Source organism: Paramisgurnus dabryanus, chromosome 24, assembly GCF_030506205.2.
Source record: "Paramisgurnus dabryanus chromosome 24, PD_genome_1.1, whole genome shotgun sequence".
Classification (NCBI taxonomy): domain Eukaryota; kingdom Metazoa; phylum Chordata; class Actinopteri; order Cypriniformes; family Cobitidae; genus Paramisgurnus; species Paramisgurnus dabryanus.
This window is the reverse complement of record NC_133360.1, coordinates 8,029,247-8,049,660: the sequence shown is the minus strand read 5'-3', so window position 1 is coordinate 8,049,660 and position 20,414 is coordinate 8,029,247. Positions and strand designations below refer to the sequence as shown.

At 36.6% G+C, this 20,414-nt stretch overlaps 2 protein-coding genes across 2 annotated transcripts in view; one reads left to right on the top strand and one right to left on the bottom strand.

Moving 5' to 3' along the window:
* Positions 1-19,535, top strand: part of tspan7 (tetraspanin 7) — a 31,339-nt gene extending 11,804 nt beyond the window's left edge. Inside the window, exons 2-8 of the mRNA XM_065244555.2 lie at positions 11,870-12,058; positions 12,273-12,347; positions 12,476-12,571; positions 12,729-12,884; positions 13,145-13,228; positions 16,435-16,517; positions 16,646-19,535. Coding sequence (XP_065100627.1) covers positions 11,870-12,058; positions 12,273-12,347; positions 12,476-12,571; positions 12,729-12,884; positions 13,145-13,228; positions 16,435-16,503 — 669 coding nt within the window. The 3' untranslated portion in view covers positions 16,504-16,517; positions 16,646-19,535. The remainder of the gene's footprint in view (positions 1-11,869; positions 12,059-12,272; positions 12,348-12,475; positions 12,572-12,728; positions 12,885-13,144; positions 13,229-16,434; positions 16,518-16,645) is intronic.
* On the bottom strand, positions 8,581-10,433 carry LOC141281615 (uncharacterized). Its single transcript, XM_073813546.1, has 2 exons — positions 9,045-10,433; positions 8,581-8,966 (listed from the first exon to the last, which is right to left on the bottom strand). The coding sequence occupies exons 1-2, from the start codon at positions 10,237-10,239 to the stop codon at positions 8,827-8,829; spliced, it is 1,335 nt and encodes a 444-aa protein (XP_073669647.1). The 5' UTR covers positions 10,240-10,433; the 3' UTR covers positions 8,581-8,826.
* Positions 19,536-20,414: the final 879 nt, after the last annotated feature.

The window sequence follows — 20,414 nt, the reverse complement described above, 5'->3', positions numbered from 1 at the left end:
TTCGATTTTGATGGCTTACGTTTCTTCTCCACCACAGAAAACCACCACAGGTTTACAAATGCCATCAAAATTACTTTTTTGTTTTTGTTTGTTTGTTGATCACAAAGTACAAAGTAGATGAAGAAAACTAGAATCGCGGTTTGGAAAAAAGGAAGAAACGATGACAGAATTACACGGCGGATATCGGCTTTTGCGTAAAATGCAGAATTGACTTGTTAATATTGACCTGATACAATACTGACTTTGGCGGTTACTAATTAAGAAAAAAAATTTAATTTATTAATTTACCAATCATTAACTATTCATACTTTGTTATTTGTATCTTTTGTGCAGATGCACCGTATGTTCGGCAACTGAAACTATTTGTCCAAAAGTAGCAAAAAATTTACGTGAATAAAAATGAAATTTTTTTAACAATGGAACAAAAAAGTAACGTTTCTGATGACACAATATCAAAATAACAACCAGCATACAGTTAGAGGCGTAAACGCTATATATAGCATCAAACATGTCAGTAATGTGAAAGCATTTTAAAGTTGCCGAACATTCGGTGTAGCCCTATTTTTTGGTGTTCGTGATTTTCAAGATTTGGAAACATCAGTCATTCAAGTTTTGTATTCCTGTAGCTCAGCTGGTGGAGCATTGTGTTGTAAAGCATACGGTAGGTTAGAGCTGCACATTTATGACAAAAAAAATCGTAATTGACGATTATTCACCTGTTAATATTGTAATTGCGATTTTATTTAAAAAAAATGTATAAGTTTTGAAATGTTTTGAACTTTCTGTGCAGTGGCTACATGGTAATTTCTAAACATCCAGAACTAAATAATATAATGTAAATAAAAAATAATTATGTAAGTTATGTTGTTAGTAAAATATCTAAAACGAATAGCTAAAGGACACATCAAACTTATCAATTGTAAAATCTCTGATTCACCACAGTATTTGGTGCCCCAAACATACTGCCGAAACACACAGAACTGAGCACAAATGGACAGCTATAATTGAGGCTTTTGGCGATTATGTAATTGTTTTACTTGTAATTGTAGTTTTTCGATGAATTGTGCCGCCCTACAGAAGGTTGTGGGTTCGATTCCTAAGGAACGCACATACGTATACCCTGAAAGCAAGTCACTTTGGATAAAAGATCGGACTCCCAAATGCATAAAAATGTCAAAATTTTGGGGTTAGTAAGTTTAGGGATTTGTCTTTTGGACACTGGTTCTACTTTATTGCTGGCAGGAAATGCAGAACAGAGCCCCCGATTGTTTGCGACTGACACACAGGCTTGTTCAGTAGCCTTGAATTCGGCTCATAGGGAACAACACTTGCCTTGGCAAGACTTGGCATTTGAAATGCAAAGAGAAGGATGTCTTTTCTCTTGTGTCCACTCGCTTTCTCGTTTCATCAATTCTCCCCTTTCTTCTTCCTCTTCTTGGGCTCGTCTGTCCGCGGTGATGCTCGGAGCTGCCGTTAGTCGTCCTCATGGTAAGCTCTGTAAAATGAAGAAGGGCTATCTGTCTTTATTTCTCTCGATTCAAGGTTTCACGTGTTTTGGTGGATGCAACATGACAAACTTAATCGGATGCAAAGCTGAACAATTAAAAAAACATTTGAGGGGGTCACGCATCGTGAACTTATTCTTCTTTCCAAAAACATTTATCCCTCTGGCATGGACTAAAAGGAACAAATTAGATTTCATGTATATCAAATGCTTTTCTTCATTCATGTATTTTGTGTGACGGGTATAGCCGTAGCCATGATAATGTCTTCGCTGTATGCTTCATTTGTTCAGAATGAGTTTTAAACAGCCTCGCGTCATCTAATTTAAATCAATATCTGACATTATAATGATCACCACACAGTTATCATTCAGTCTTAGTGCACTATGGTGCTCAATGATCTGTGTGACAGACAGCGCGGAGATAAATTTAAAGGGAATAAATCTCTGCTGATTTAAGCGAGGCATTGCTCCTTGTTTCGGAAAAACTTGACATGCAAATCCATTTATCCCACGTTACAACGCTCACTATACATCCGAGGGACAAAATTTAGATGTCACCATGGCAGTGTTGCCATGGCGCCCGCCTCTTCTGCCGTCATGAGTGTTTTCCACGACACACAAGTGGTTTAATAGATTTTTCTGTTCGATGTTGTCTGTAACTCAACATACGTAGCTGACATCAATGATGAATGCTTCAATTTGTGACTCATTTGTGGAAATTAATGTTTCACATTTGGTAAACAGACAAATGCAGATGTTATGAGGAGAGATAATAGAAATGTTCAGAAATTTGATTACAGTTTTGGCTATTTGTGAGCAAAACTAAAGACAAGGGAGACGGGTACTGCTGCCCCATTGACAGATTTTTTGACCATTTTCTCTGACGGTGTAAACAAGATATCTTGTGTCCGTTCCTTGTTTTTATCTTCCATTCAAACATGAAGCGAATCTTTCAAAATTCACAAAAAAGCAAATGTGAATTAGGTGCGTTTCAATCAAGTTGAAGAATGATGGTGGGATTGATAACCAAGTAGCCAACAGTAAATTAAAGAAAGCACGCTTAGAAAAAGGAGACAGGACTGCATTTAGTTACGATTGGACAAGTTATACATTTACTAGCAATGCGGCTTGTAATCGGCAAACTGAACTGAATGAGAAAAAAGAAATGCAGACTTTTTTCTTGCATGGACATTGTAACGAAAGACAACATCAGCTGATACAGCTAGACGATCAGTCACATGGGTTTAATGTTCGCTACGTCAAAATGTATTCGGCTAATGCATTACTGTCTCCCATTATTCGCATTTACTCTTTATTCCATAAATCAAAAACCACCACAAGCGAGAGTAAAAAAGTTTTTTGCGCATTTTTTTATTCTAAGTTTTGCATTTCTGTCACTCGTTTCTTAAGTGAAACTTCAAAATGCGCATAAAATCAGGGTGATGGAAACCCATCATGACTTTACATTTTACAACACAGAGATTGTGTTATTCCAAGAATAGTTTATACAAGTGATAAACAGATATATCGGCACAAATAATAGCCGATATTTGGTCATTTTGATTAGAGCTGCCTAATGATTAGTCGTGACTAATCGTTTGCAGAATAAAAGTTTTTGTTTACATATTAAATGTGTGTGTAATGTGTATAATAATTATGTATATATAAATGCACACACATGCATGAAAATATTTGCATGTGTAAAAACATTTGTATATTTACATATAATTTATATCATATATAAATATAAATATTTATTATATCAATAAATGTTTCCTTAAAATTATACATACATGTGTTTGTATTTATATATTAATAATTTTGTTGATATACTGTGTATAATAATTATGTAAACAAAAACTTTTATTCAGCAAACGAATAGTCAGGACTAATCATTAGGCAGCCCTTAGGCTTTTTTGGTTAACTTCAACTTTGATTCATTTTTGGTTGATTATACGTGTAAAAGTCCAAAAGACCAAATTTAAACTATAAGAGCATGTGTGGTTTTTAAGTCAAGGAGTTTTGGGTTGTGTGCTATGTATTTATTAAACAGACCCTTGGCTTAAACAGAGAAAGTATGACAGCCATACTGATGAATAATGTATGCATATCTGCTCAATAAAACATTTGCTTTTCCGGACCGTTCTTCGGTCCAGTTGTGCATTATGATGGACAGTATGTCCAGAAGATCTCTATGTATGCCATAATGCAAAAAATAATTATGTCTCTAAAAATGGTTTCTACGTCTTTATCTTCTCTCAACATATTGCTCTTAGGATTTCAAATTTTTTCAGACAATTTTTTTCACTCATGAAAGTTAGAGCTGTTTCTCTCTTACCGTGGGTTCACACCAGCCGCGTTTGAGGCGTCAAATTCGCGTCTACCGCGTCTAGTTTGCCGCTTGAACATTTTGAGTTTACTCGCTTCATTCGCTCGTGAAATTCTAGTCATCAAGACATTCACGCGAAAATTCGCGTCATGGGAGGGGCTTTTGCGACTCCGCTCGCTTCCTGTTATCACGTCACTACTAGAGCAAGCTCCTGATTGCTTAACGCGGCACGTTTTCCCACCAAAGTTTACATTTTTGAACTCGATCATTTGCCGCGGCAACGCTCAATTCGCGTCATTAGACACGCAAATGAGGCGCAATTGCATCTACCGCGCCGCACTAAACGCCACATTCGCGCCGCGAGACCTCCAGATGCGCGTTAACGCGTGTTTACATTGACTTAACATTGAAATCCCTTGCGCTTGACGCCTCTACCGTGGCTGGTCTAAACACAACATTAAAGGGATGGTTCAATCAACAATTAAAATTACTTCATGATTTAATCAACCTCAAGCCATCCAGGTGTGTATGATTATCTTTTTTCAGACAAAGACAATTGGAGTTATATTAGAAAATGTCATGGCTGTTCCAAGGTTTATAATGGTAGTAAATGGTGCTCTTGATTTGGAAGCCCAAATAAGTCCAATCATCCTTTACAGAAGTAATCCACACGGCTCCAGCGAGTTATTAAAGGCCTTCTGAGGGTGATTTTGTGAGAAAATATTAATATTTAAAACTTTACAAACTAAAATAATGCACATTCACGAAAGAGTGCATTTTCAGCGTATGACGTATAACTTCTCCATCTCACCGGTTTCTTGATCAGTGTACTCCAGTTCAAACAGATAGGGCAGGCAAAAAATCTATAACTTCTCGTCTAATCTCCAAATCCTTAGATATTTTCTTTTTAAATCCTTGTTATAGATTACTAGTTCCTAACTAGCATTTTAATTGTGCTCTTTGTGCCTCCGCGTTTTGTCAATACGCCCCCAAGTCTCGTACGCTACATCATACACTGGAAACGCAATATCCGGTGAAAGCGCGTCTGTTGTTATTGGTTATTTTAGGCCTTTATTAACCCCCTGAAGCCGTGGTGATTACTTCTGTGAATGATAGATGGACTTTGCCGGGATTCCAAATCAGAAGCACCATTTACTACCATTATAAGGCTTGGAACAGCCAGGACATTTTCTAATATAACTCTGTAAGAGATGATAATCATATACATCGAGGATGCTTGAGGGTGAGTAAATAATTTTTTGGGTTAAATGTAAGCTGTAGAGAGACATTGTGTGCTTAAAACTATGTTAGGCATGGCGCGCATAACAACACGGAGGTTTCATGGAGCCCAGGCTGGTCTCTGTCTATTTAATATAAGCAGGAGACTTTTTAATATGCGCCACCCCAACTTACTCGTTTTTGCCAAATTCCCTTCTATATACTCTTCATTGAGAACACAATCCCAGAATGCTTTGCAGCAAGGTCACTAACACCAGTCATCCGAAATGGGAGATCATAATATGTGTTTTTCAAAATGTAGTTAAAAATAGACTGTTTTGTCATCAGTTTAACAACACTGATGTCAAGCTCGATTTCGAGTTGGGTCTCTCGAGTCTCCAGCTCTCCACAAATTCATTAGCACATCCGTGAGAAAGGTGACGCTTTCAAAGGTGAGAAAGTGACTGTGCATCATGGGATGTTTAGCGGTGAAGATGAGTGGGCCACATCGATCCTGTTGTATTTTTACATTTTTCTGTGGGTAGCATTGTGTGCACATGCACGATTTCTCATGTTGGGGATGCATAGATGTTAGTCTAAGTAACTAGATTGTTTTTGATATAATGTGGTAGACAAATAGATACACAAATGTCCCAGTGTTGCTCATATGTGCTGATCTGGGTTCAGTCTATCGTTTTCAGTCTGTAATCACTAAACCAGATGGCCAAAACCGTAGCCAAAGCCACATTGCACCCACAGGGCCTCCTGTGTCCTCCAAACCGCTGATAGAAGATTGATCTCGGATTGATTTAACCCAGTTTCTGAAGATAATGACTTTTTGATTGTTGGTTTATGTTTATTCATTTTATGAATAAACAGTGTGAGGGCTTTATTTTGATGGTAAATGGTATACTGACTGCATTGGATTTTAATACCATGGTCGCTTCATATATATTTATATGTGGTATTAACATGTTTAATTCGATCTTGATCTTAGTGTGAGACACTGCTTATTTCTTTTTGTTTTGATTAAACCTATTATCTGTTGTGTGAATTTTGCTGTACGGTCTAATGCTTTTGTGTTGTCAGCTCAATTGGTTGTATATGTTTTATGTTTTAGTATACTTATTTTTGATATAATGTTTTGCTGTTTAACAGTGAAAATTTCATAGAAGGTTCTAGTGGTGAACATTGTAAATACAGCAGTGTCCTCTGCTGGTCAACATACAGAACTGATGGTTTGTCTATACCAGAGGTGCCCAAACTAGGGTACAACAACCTTTAATTTTACCCTTCATGCCATGTGAGATAAGGAAACATTTGTGTTTTATTTGTACATTACAAAATGTAAATTGAAATTAAATGCAAGGAATTAAAGTGAATAAAATGCATACTTGAAGGTTTACAGCATGCATCTGAAACTCGATGAACTCGGAGACTATATGCTAATAATGGAGAGGTCGAGGCAGTGGCACACAGACAAAAGGAAATGTAAAAATGAGTGGCAAAATAATTTTTTACGTTTGAAAATAAAACTGCATTAGTTACGCATAAACAGAGTAACGTTTACTTATTTATTTTTTAAATATTACTTTCGGCCCACGGCCCTCAGTCAGGTTTGATTTTTGGCCCTGTGGGGGATTGCAGGACAGATGAACCCAAATGCAGACAATGTCGGGGAAAAACAGAAAACACTTTATTTTTACAAACAAAAACCCACGAGGGGGTAAACAACATGAAACATGAACTAGACAAATAACACTAGACTTTACACTGACATTAAATAGAAGAAACCAAACAAGATAACGAGCGGGAACAGGTGATGGGAGAAAACCAATGATTACTAATAAGCAGGAGAACGAGGGGGCGGGGTCACAGGACAAGACACCGGAGGCACATGCCAAACACAAAAACAAGGCATGAACCTCCACACAAGGCCAGGGACTGCCAGAACTCTGCCACCATGACAAAATACAAATATAACAAGACTTCAAGGCAGAGTCCTGACAGGCCCTTGGTAGGAAACAGTTTGGGCACCCTTGGTCTACACTGACGGTTTGAAAATAATACAATAAATGATCATAATAAAATAAAATAATATGTCTAGTGAGGTTTATAAGTATAAATTTATCTAGGGTAAAATCAGGAATAAGACAACATGACTACCAGTCAAAGTTAAGATCACCTGCTCATTTTTAATACTTTTTTAACTTATTTTTTTAAAATAATAGTAAATGTATCAAAGGGAATAATGTAGCATCCAAAATAAATCAAAGCTTTTGTTTGACCTTGAGATGAATTTAGAAGAATATTGAAGGAGTTCACATCTTGTCTTGCCTGCTTTTTATATTGTATCTACTGTAGTCTAAGCCATCTTTTTCGAAAAAAATAAATAAATAAAGTTTTGGGTAACACTTTACAATAAGGTTGTATTATTTATCATTATTAAATGCATTAACTAACATAAACAAACAATAAAAAATAAAGTTATCAGCATTTATTCATTCTTGTTAATGGTAGTTAATATCAATGCAGTTATTCATGTTAGTTCATGGTGCATTCATTAATGTTACAATTTGGTTTTATTTTATAAATGTATTATTAAATATTGAAATGAACATGAACTCAGATTAATAAATGCTGTAGAAGTATTACTCGTTGAGTTCATGTTAGCTAATACGTTAACTAATTGTCAACATAAACAACCTTATTGTAAAGTGGTACCAACGAAAGAAATGAATATGTTTTATCTTCAAAAATATGTTTTTGCATTTAAACTACACCTTCAGATCGAAAGGTTTTTAAGATCACAAGAAACATATTGGGCCCTATCTTGCACCCAGCGCAATTGACTTTGTCAGTGACGCATGTATCATTCGTATTTTGCACCGGCGCAGAGCGGGTTTTTCCCTCCACAGACCCACGTCGGCAAACTAGGGAATGAACTTGCGCTCCCTGGGCGGTTCAGCGCAAAAAAGGAGGCGTGTTCTGGCGCAAACCATCCCTGATGCTATTTTCCAGTTTCAAAAAACAATTGCGCCACTGACCAAAAAAAACTACTCTAAAGTCAGTGGCGCGATGCACGTTGTTCATTATGCTATTTTAAGGGCGCATGCTTGACCATAATTTACTGTATAGCGTGCACAAATCGCACGCACTTTGCTAATCTAATCTACACAGATGCAACAGTTATTTTTGCAAATCACAAATTGTTTCAATAAAAATATTAACACACGAGATAAGGGGAATCATAGTGGTGAGCATTGTGGTGATAGTTTTTATTTATTGTGTGGCTGCGTTAAAAAATTCTCATGCAAATAACGATTAAAATATTTTCATAAGTTTGTTGTGTGGCTGTATTACGTTTTTTTTTTATGTAAATAATAATTAAAATGTTTTCATAAGTAAGGGATAATGTAGAGGCAGCCGGTAGTTATTGGGAAATAAGCCCCGACAGTGTGATCAGGACCCGACGCGAAGCGGAGGGTCTTGTATCACACTGAAGGGGCTTATTTCCCAATAACTACCGGCTGCCTCTACATTATCCCGCTTATTACACGGCTACTTGCCACATAAGAAAAAAAACTGGACATGAATATGAATTTGAAACATTTTATTAGCATATTTTTTTTAATTCACATGTTTATCCTTCCGCGAAACGATATAGTACCACCACCTGACTAACATTCAAAGGAATTACATAAAAAGACAGAAAATACAGAAGGACTATTTATAAACATCAACATATGAATATATATATATTTGAGTATGTTATTTATTTACAAGTATTAAATTGCACATTTCCATTAATTGTGAACTGTGACATTGTAAATGTGGTCCCAGCTGGGATGTTGAAGTTGATGTTTTTGGTAGAGTCAGCGGAAGTTTCCTCTATGGACGTTGTGTTGATTGCACCTAAAATCACACTTATCATTAAAATATGTTGGTGATTGCATTTTATGATAAAGGTATATATTTAATACGAACACTTACTGCTTGCCAAGCTGTTGTCAGGATTTGATGAGAGTATACTGCTCCATTTCTGTCTGTCAGCGGTGGTCGGAGTCCAGTAAGTCTTTAGACTGCTTTCACATCTATGTCCGGTCACAGTCATAATCTCTCTTGTTTCCAATCCGGCACGCGAGAGAAGTTGCACAGCCGTGCTTCTTAAACTGTGGTTTGTGTATCTTCGTGAGAGGCCAGCTGCTTCGCTGATTGTGGGCATCATCTTGGCAAGGTAGTTATGTCCCATCGGCTCTTTAGAGTACCAGACTGTTCTTTTGTTCAGTGTTTCCTGGTTTTGTCGTAGTGGATGAAGATAAAATGCGTCTGCTTCTGACGGACAGAGTGCCAGGTATTTTTTGAAAGTAGCAACAGGACACTTGGGGTTGTTGGGTTCAGCGAAGATGCAGCCTCTGTAATTTTCTTTACATGGATCTTTCGGGTCTTTGTGGTTTTTAGTCTCTGCATTGTGGGACAGAGTAATGTATTCGGTGCCATTGTCGTCACATTTCATGGTAAAAGAATCCCTTCTTAAATCTCGGTTCCCTTCTCTGCCTCGTCTTGCTAGATGTAGCTGTACATCAAACCACACTTTCCGAACTAGACCAGTTGCTGTGTCTGGCGACAGCACATCAGAGTTTCGTATTAGATGCATGTCTGCTGGCGAGATCGGTGGATGATGGTGACTAGTGTCTTTACCAGCTTTACGAATAGCTTTAATTGTAGATTTAAAAACTGCATTGCTGGAGTTGAAGGTTGGACTTTTCAGGATATCAAACTTTTTAAAATATCTGGCAATGCCAGTCCTGATGGCCATATAGCTGGCTATTGAATAAGTCTGACCGTTCGCACTTTGCACAGATGCATAAAATGATCTTAACACCTTGTTTAGATCCTCTGCTTCATACTTGTCTGACTCGGTCTCCATTTTTTTCTCTTTTAGCCAGTCTTCGAGAAGTTTTATTGCCCATTCTGTATTTTTTTTTGTGTTTGCTTCATAGCTGTCATGCTCTATTTGGTCAAGTTCCGTCTCAGAAAGCTCTCTGTGTCTTGTCGTTGTTTGTTCTTCGTAGTTACATTTTCGTTTTTTCTTCTTAATAGGGGAGCCATCTGAATCGTCATCTATCCACTGTTCAAACGTTTTGTTTTTACCGTACATGTTAAAATTAATGTCGAAATTTTCCATTGTGGTTGTCAATGTCCAGTGTTTGTCAGAAGATGGCGCCAGACGGTAATCTTTGTTGGCGCGGAGGGATTTTACGCGTGCAAGGAGTGCCGGCTATGCGTTATTATTTTGGAGCGGTTATTATTTGAAAAGAACGAACCTGCAAATGTCTCAACTGACCAATCAGAATCAAGCATTCAAGAGAGCCGTGTAATAAGAAACCTTAATGTATGTGAACTGGATTTGTAAGTGCACTTTGGGGTTGGACTGCTTGCGTTTCTTGGGTCCGATTTCAAAGCCCCCAAACCCTTTCAGCGGTGAGGGTGGACGCAGCGATGTCCTCTGCTGGCGTCAGGTCCTGAGTCAGATCCACCTCCCGTTACACGGCGTGCCCGATTTATGCTGGCAAGCTTGGGATTCCCCTGTCTCCTGACATCATTGTAGCGCTTGGCGCAACGATGGGGATGCCAGCTGATGAGACAATTGTGGTTATTTCCTCTCACGCCTAACCTACGCTGATTTGGGCGGGTTTCTCCTATCCCCATACAAAACAATATCTCTGTCTTTGACTGCTCTTACAAGAACGTCAGTCTCCTCGGCTGTGAACCGCTCCTGGCGTGCGCCTGGTAAATCCGTCATAATAATAGCAACCCGCCATGGAACTTGCGCCCTTGCGTTTAAAGGGAATGTTGGATAGCGTTCTGATTGGTTTATTTGACTTTACGCCCAAACCACACCTATGAATAATGAACCTACTTCAGACCAACCCTTTATTGATTTGCGCCTGGCGCAAGAGTTATTTCTCCCACCGGGAAAATAGCAACAGCGCCCAAGATCCGCCCACAAAGTCACTTGTGCATTGTGATGATCGTTAAAATAGGGCCCATTATACTAAAGTGATATTAAACTTTTGTTTGGGAATGTATTTATGAGGGTCATTCAAGTCAAAAATCCCATGAGACCAAAAGTAACGGATTGACTTGAACGACACTTATATATTCAAGTAGTTGGCTTTTTTTAGGGTACACTGTAAAACAATTGCTGTAGTTATTCAGCTGTTTGCCAGTAACTTACTGTAGATTTAAATTGATGTTATTTACTGGCAACAGTTTGTTCAAAGTTAAATGAACATTAAACATTAGCAAGTCTTTATCTTTAGATAATAAAACTATAAAATAACAGCCTCATGCAAATCCTCATTAACCTTTTTCTTTTATTTATCCTTCAGGTTTTGTTTCCCAGAAAGCTTCGCATAAGGCTATTATTTCAGTTTTATTCTGTAAACATAAAGTTTTATTAACGTTAACTTTAAACAAACTGTTGCCAGTAAATAACATAAATGTAAATCTACAGTAAATTACTAGCAAACAGCTGCCAGTTATACTGTCATTTCTACCGACATTTTAACAGTGTAACAAGTCTTGTTTTAATTATTTTGTTAGTAAAATTTCAATCGTGTTTATTATTTTAAAAAATAGATAGTATAGAATTCAATTGCACATTATCAAGACATAGCAGAGACATTACATAATAAATTACGAATAATAAAAGTTAAACGTAAGGCGTCTGCTAAATGCACATAAATGTAAATGTGGTAATTTACCGTATTGCCACTATGACATGAAGATCTGATTTTCCACTGTCTCTCTAGATCACAGGGGCGATCCTATTGGCAGTGGGATTATGGGGGAAGTTCATTCTGGGTCCGTATATCTCACTGATAGCTGAAAACTCAACCAACGCTCCATACGTGCTTATCGGAACTGGAACCACCATCATCGTTTTCGGGCTGTTCGGATGTTTCGCCACCTGCCGTGGAAGTCCATGGATGCTCAAGCTGGTGAGAGAGAGAGAAAGAGAGAGAGTTTATATGGGGTTGTGCATCATATAGAAATTCATTAGGAATAGAAACTTGAATTAAAAATCTAAAAATAATTACCTATAAACAACTATACTTTACAGTAAATGTATTTACAAATGTGCCTTGTGTCCACATATATTTAATTTCATTATATTCACTGTCTCACGAGTATCTCTCTTTTATTTCTCTTTAGTATGCAATGTTCCTGTCTCTGGTCTTCCTGGCAGAGCTGGTCGCTGGCATCTCGGGTTTTGTTTTTCGTCACGAGGTGCGACACAAATACACACAACGCTGATAACCCATGATGCATTTCATAGTTCTCCATCTGTTACACACCAGGAGGGCTCGTTGTGGACATCTAATGGAGTGTGTATGTGTATGCGTGCTTCCCTTTAGATCAAAGGCACCTTCTTGAGAACGTACAATGAAGCCGTTCAAAACTATGACGCCAAGGATGAGAAAAGCATTGCGGTGGACAACGTCCAGAAGAGTGTGAGTTTAACTAATGTGTTTATTTTATCTTATGACTATCATTTAATGTAGTTCTTGAAAGTACAGTATCAGAATTACCAGAATGGTCTAGAAATCATAAAAATGTTTCTGATTTGTCGAGGTCTCTCTCTCTCTCTCTCTCTTAATATAACTTTAGTTGCGTTGTTGTGGGGTTTTGAACTACACCAGCTGGTTTTCCAGTGTTTATTTCCCTACCAATGGAATTCCACCCAGCTGCTGTGCTAACAAATCCGACTGTAACCCCGGAGACCTGCGGAACGCCACCATAGCGCCCAGCAAAGTCTATCAGCAGGTAATACACACGTGTTAAGCATATATCTAGTGAGGTTTATATGTAAATTTAGCTAGGGTTAAATCAGGAACGATATAGACTACCGGTCAAATTAAAGATCTCCTGTTCATTTTTTATATTTATTTTTTAATGATAGTAAACTCATCAAAGCTAAGAAATAATTTAACTAAAAGCATTAAAAAAAAACAAATCAAAACTATTTAATACTCGCACTGCATGAATGTTTATGCTATTTAATAAAATCGATTTGTTCGTTTCAGGGATGCTACGAGCTGGTGACGACCTTTATCGAAACGAACATGGGCATTATTGCCGGAGTAACGTTTGGAATCGCGTTTTCCCAGGTAAGACCAAAATCTTTAGATTTATGAATATAAGCTATACATTTGATCAGTTGTGTGTTCCCTGGGAATCGAACTTGTGACGTTTGCACTACCAGTTGAACTACAGCAAGGTTTCCCAAACTGGGGTTCGCCCTAGTGGTTGGCGAGGGAATTGAAGGGGGTTTGTGAGTTAAGGAAATATTTAATAATAACCAGTGTTGGGGAAAGTTACTTTTAAAAGTAATGCATTACAATATTAAGTTACTCCCCAAAAAAGTTACTATTTGCGTTACTTAGTTACTGGGGTTGGCCCTAGTGGTTGACGAGGTAATTGCAAGGGGTTTGTGAGTTAAGGAAAACATTTAATAATCCAGTGTTGGGGAAAGTTACTTTTAAAAGTAATGGATTACAATATTAAGTTACTCCCCAAAAAAGTAACTTATTGCGTTATTTAGTTACTTTTCATGGAAAGTAATACTTACGTTACTTTTAAGTTACTTTTGCGTTACTTTTTCTTACTTGGCTGAGGCTTGAGCTCTTTCAGGCCTTGCAGGTGTTTTTTGTGATAGCAAAAATGTCAAGCTCTGGCCTGCCATCTCCGTTTCTGACTCAACCTGTTTCCGCTCAGGCGCACGCACATTATACGTTAATATGTTCAGTTTAATTCAGTACATTATTTTATTTTATTTTTAAATTGAATTAATTAAACTGAAAAGTAACTCACATTACTTTTTAAAAAGTAACTCAAATATTAATATGTACATTTATAAAGTAATGCGTTACTTGTAATGCGTCACACCAACACTGTTATTAACTAACTATTAAATCATAAAATGCAAACCAATTATTTAATAATAGAAAAAATCTAAATAAAACACTTTTTTACTAACAAAAATATATATTTGCATATATCTGCATGGCATTTCAGAATTACGCAACACTACAAAAATTACCAGATGATGGTAATAATAACAATAAGTATGCATACTACTGATTAAACTTTTAAAATGGATGAAAAAAAAAAAAATTACGTTAAATATGCACATGTGCTATTAAATTATTTAAATATTTACTTAATATCTCAGGAGGTACTTCAAGTAAATAATTTAGGTAAAGGGGATCGGCTGACAAAATTTTTTTTGAAAACCCCTGAGCTACAGGATGTTTACCGTTTTCAGCAGTGGTTTATTTATAGTGCATAATAAACTGCGATTGGCTATTAAAGTGTTTTAATACAAAAAAAATGACACGCATCACCTATAAGCCTGTCTTTAATTATTTCTGGTGCATGAATCTGTTCCTCTGTTTGCTTGCCGTAATCGCTTCACGTTATCATTTCTGAACTAATATTTACTCAACGCAGGAGCGAGCGAACAGCTGGCTTGTGTTTTCTCGCTCAGGTGGAGCGATATACGTGACGTGGTAATGACTCGATCAGCATCGCTGCGTGTCTAAAAGCCGGCTGCCATGGCAACCCCGTGCGCTTTCCCAGCCCTCGTTTAGTAAACACACATACGTGTCCGTTTCAGACACAGCCGCTGCCCTTGTCACACACACCTCTGCCTCGGGAACATTATGTGCAGCTCTCCATCCGTACTAATGGGTTTAAAAGGGCTTTTAGGAACACCTCAACACATTCGACACACATCAGAACTCTGTTTTAAATTGCCCTAGTGTAGTTTAGCCTTGTAATATGTGCTTCTATCAACTAAAACTATTATCTTAAGTAAAAAGCCTCATAAAGATAAGGATATGTGTGTGGTTATATAATTGCAGGTAGGGATGCACCGATACCGATACTGGTATCGGGTATCGGCCTCGGTACCACATTTTCTAAAGTACTTGTACTCGTTAAAAGTCCCCCGATACCTGGAATCGATACCACAGTTTGAGAAATGTCTATGTTTGAGCGGCGTGTAAGGGGTTAATGCCTCTTGTGTTGTCCAAAGAGGCAGAGTTTACAACAAACTGGAAAACTAGTCCTTTGTTTTTTTGTTAAATTATATGACTAAAGCTGTTACCGTAAATTTAAATCAGGTTTTAATCAAATTTTTTTATTAAGTACTTGGTATCGGTATCGGCAAGTACTGAAATGCAAGTACTCGTACTCGTACTCGTATTCCAAAAAAGTGGTATCGGTGCATCCCTAATTGCAGGTACATTTGGTAGTATTTCGTTTTTTCCAAAAGGTTATATTTTTAGTTAATTTATTTCATACTTGTCATTGGCATGGATCACAATATGTTACGTGCCATAACAATATAATATTTTCTGGAAAATCTATGAAAATTATGATTTCCTGTTGTCCAAATTAGTTGGTGTCAACTCTGTTACTGTTATACGACTGCCAGTTTTGTTAAATATTGTCAACACTGGTTACAGAGTATGACGGAAACAAAATTGACATTGACAATTTTTGACAAAGGGACTGATTGTCAGGGTTTTTTACTGAAAATATGGCCTGTTACATCTTGTGATATACGGCAATAAGTAACAAATTAATATAATAGTTAAAAATATAACTATGTGAAAATAAAAATGACTTTGGATACCTAATGTACATGCAATTATATAATCAATCACACGATATGATGCCTTAGGGCTGATTCACACGGGCTGCGTGGCGTGAGCGTCTCGGCTGCGTGGCGTGTCCGTTTTTATTTAGCCTTCCATGTTAGAAGGTTTGACCGTGCACACCGCATGCATGACACGCACGTCTCAGGCGCGGCTTGAGCCACGCCGAAAATGCATGCATGCGAGGAATAGGACTGACGCCTATTTTTCACGCCAGCGTCTTGGAAGCATCAGGTCAGTTTATCAATAGGAAACATACATAGGCTAGCAGCAGCAGAGCCGCGTCAGAAACGCTTCTGGTAAGCAAGGGCATAGAAAACTCAACGCAGCTGCCATGCAAAAGACACGCAACAGACACGCCACGCAGCCGGTGTGAATCGGCCCTTAGTATCGGTCCGAAACAGTGTGCGCACGCACGCAAGTGTGTTTTTTCGGATGTGGCTCTGTTAAATGTAAATCAGTAAACATTCATTATGATTGTAAGTAGAGCTTCAGCGCGCACAGAGAACGAACCTTAAACCCGGGAGAGCAGCCAACGGTAACGACGATCACAATTTAATTTAATTAGCAATTACACAGGAAGGAAGAAATAATGTCATCTGTAAATACACAGTTTTACCATGGTAAAAGCATGATGTGTGTGTGTGTTTCAGCTGATCGGGATGCTGCTGGCCTGCTGTCTGTCACGATTCATCACTGCCAATCAGTATGAGATGGTGTAGCGGTGTGAGCACAGGTGAGTGACACGTACACGCATGCATTCAGCAGTGAACAATTTTTTTCTGTATCAACTTATATACCCTGTAGGTTGTATGAGTGAGACTATTAGCTTGTTAATCTAACCCATGTCTCCCTTCCCTGCAGGATAAGAAGCAGCACGGCCCTTGGAAAGGGAAAGCATCCCCAAAGCACACTCCATTTTTGTCATTTCTGTCTCTTTTGATGAATATTTTTTCTCAATCTGTCTATTCTGGCCTCCTTTTTCTCATTTTTCGGGTAGTGCATCATTCCTCAGTCGTGCAGTTGTGCCATGACCGAAGCCTCTCCTTTCCTAACTGTAGGCGAGGAATAGCAAACGGTTTTGGGACGCACTACTGCATACTCCGTACGAAACCTTGCATGCAGAAACCATCTCATGCCACAGACTAAAACTAAAATCAAGAGCATCTCTATATAGCCATGTCCTAACCAAACGCAAAATCTTACTGGCCTATTTCGACATAGCTGTATAATAAACATCAAATATGTACTGTATAGAATTTTCCAGTTTTAGCAAAGACAAAAAAGTGGCACTTGGTTTTTCGAGATAATCAAAATAATCTAGTTTTCGTTTAAACCCGAGCGTGAGTTCTTGTACTTCGTAAGCCCCGGCCACGGTGAAATCCCATTGGTCCAAAATCCTGCCTGTCATTGCTGTAAATTGCACATCAGACGTTCTTACTGGATGTTATTTTTTTGTCGCAGCATTTTCGCATAGTGTGAACAGAAAATGGCGTATCGCATAAATCTTATCGCCTGGTTAGGCCAACCACAGTGACTTGAGAAAATATACAAAAAATAACAAGTTTTGTTGTTGTTGTTGTTGCTGTTGTAAAATCTTCTGCGAAAGGGGTATATCTCAGAAATGTTTCGTTTTCTCTGCATCTCGACATCTGGAAAGCGTTGCTTAATGTGACTATGTAATCGCATACAAATAGTCTTCGGTTGTGTGTTTGCGAAAGCCAAAAACAAGCAATTTTCTGCCACATATTGTATTACGGTGACTGTACAGAACTCATATGTTTAGACTGAAGTGTTAATCATAAAACTTAGTGGTACTTGTAGTAAGACCTTTGCATACGGTTTATATTACTACTAACTATTTAAACGATTGTATTTCTCAGCCTTATTTGGGTTGTACAGTAGTTTTACATTGTATCTGTCTTTATTGTGTATTTTATATTATAGATATTACTATAAGAATTTAAGGATACTGGGTTTATCTTTTAACATTAAGGATATTTATACTGTATATCTAGGTACATGCATTATTTTAGTTATTTTAAGCAAAAGCATGAGAAGTAGTAAGACAATGAGAATTTTAGTATCATATGTTTCCGAATTAAATCATTGCGTCAAAGTCGTTAGACAGACGGTGGTCCTAAAATAATTAACTTTTAGTTGTTAAAACTTTCTATCACAGAACTTTGTAAAAATGTATTTTCCACATAAATATGTGACCCTTGACCACAAAACAAGTCACATATGTATAGCAATAGCCAACAATACATTGTATGGGTCAAAATTATTTTTTTTTTAAATTCCAAAAAAATCATAGGATATTAAGTAAAGATGATGAATTAAGATATTTGTTAAATTTTCTACCATAAATATATCAAAAATGTATTTATCATTAGTAATACGTGTTTAAAAACTTTATGACAACTTTTATTTTCAAATATACTAGTCAACATTTGAGGTGGATCAAAAAAGTTTATCAATGTTGTCCTATAAGAATGGGTACACATTTTGGTCTTCAAACTACCAAATATCGACCAAATATTGTCCTATCCTAACAAATACATGTCAATGCACTGCAAAAAAAAATATTTTCAAGGAAAAAAAACATTCTTAGTATTTTTTTCTTGTAAAAATATCAAAAAATTTCTTAAATTAAGATGCTTGAGCAAAACAACCCAAGAAAATAAGTCTAGTTTTTAGACCAAAAATATCGAATTAAAGTGATTTTGTGCATAAAACAAGCAAAACAAGCAAAAAAAATCTGCCAATGGGGTAAGCATTTTTTTCTTGAATTTTTCTTGAATTTAGTGTTTAAGAAAAATATCAAGATTTTTTTGCTTACCCCATTGGCAGATTTTTTGCTTGTTTTATGCACAAAATCACTTAAATTTAATATTTTTGGTCTAAAAAATTGACTTATTTTCTTGGGTCACTTTGCTCATCAAGAAAAAGCATCTTAATTTATAAATTTTTAGGTATTTCTATGAAAACAAGAAATTGTTAAGAAATTTATTCTTGAAAATAATTTTTTGCAGTGTGGAAAGCTTATCTGCTTTCAGATGATGTATAAATCTCAGTTTCAAAAAATTGACCCTTATGAGTGGTTTTGGGGTCCAGGGTCACATATAATAACTGCATGACAAATAGGAAAACTCCCAAGTAAAAAGTGGGGCACTGGGCGAGATCAAATAGAGATTTTTGCACATTACTTTATTAATTCACAGTTGACTGCAATACTTTTTTGACATTAATTTTGCAAGCATGAGCCAAGCTTCAGTGACCTCTTTCTTTTATTTATTGTTTATTTACTTACTTTACCATATGTGGTAGAAATCGCTGCGATTTTTGGCTTTCTATTTAAGTTATTTTATTTTAAGTGTTCTGTGAAGTACTGTCTACAAATTCTGACGATTCCATATATTGACATGTTTCAGTGTGCATTTTTACATATGTGTTATTTTGTATGGGTTTCTTGCGTATTAATTTTATTATCATGTAGAGTTGTTATATTAATATTTTAAACTATCATTTCTGCAGCTGCCCCATGTGTTGATAGATCACCAAGTATTAGATTCAAGAAATCATAGTCTGAACACGTGATACACATCTCAAGATAGACGAGCAGAGTAATAATGTACTTTGTATAATAAAATAAACCTTTTTAAAATGCATCACCAGCTAGCATGCCAACAAAAAAAATGTACGTTGATATTGTAAACAGCTGTGTTCTCTATGAATAAAATGGTTATTCGTGGTTGTCAGTTTCTGTTTTTTTTAAACATTTATGCAAGGTTCACATTTTGACCGGCAGATGGCACCACGAGGCTGTTGAAAAACGTAACGGAGACACGAAAGCAGAAGTTACGTGATTGTGTGACATTGTTATTACTAAAAAATCGAGACTTATAATTAATATGAATACATAATGACAGTAATAATTCACCCCGCAAAACCATCTATAATACTGAGGAATTAAATAAAAATACAGCAAGTTTATAGTAAATAGAAAATGTACTTATATATAATGCATGTATTAATTATAATGCATATTTTATTTTATATCCAGTCTCATGGGGTTTTTAAGGCCTATAAAGTCAGTTCCCCTGATGTTGTTTATACAGAAAGTTTATTAACTATACATATGTTCATTGATATTAGACAGAAAGTGTCCATATAATTATTTCATAAATTATTTATTTATTTATTTAATTTAAAGTTTTAGTTTATATATAATTCAAAATATATAACAAACTTATTTTAATGCAAATGGATTGCTCAAAAAAGTACAGTGAGCTTCTGCAGTATTTAATTAAAACTTTTTTTAACCTGATTAAATGTTATATCAGTATGGTTGAAATGTCTAAATACTTTCTATAGACTTTTTTGGAGTCTTTTTGTATAGTTGTCTGGTAGAGGTGCATCTCATTTTAGACTTTTTCATCGTCTCATTTGCAAGTTTTCGCTGAATTTGCATGAATCCCAAAACAAACACCAGTTACGCAATCAGTGTCTTTCCAAGAATTTACCTTTTTAGGAAAAGGATACAATTTTTTTCCAATTTTGCCATCTTCCAGAAATCTTAAGATATAACTTTAAAATATATTTTTAAAGATGTAAGCCTCACAAACCAAAT

What these genes read in the sequence shown, in the direction of transcription:
- LOC141281615 (XM_073813546.1), bottom strand. Translation starts at nt 10,239, where the DNA reads ATGGAAAATTTCGACATTAATTTTAACATGTACGGTAAAAACAAAACG. An exon ending in TGACAACAGCTTGGCAAGCA is followed by an intron (nt 8,967 to 9,044) that starts GTAAGTGTTCGT and finishes GTGTGATTTTAG; the next exon opens with GTGCAATCAACACAACGTCC.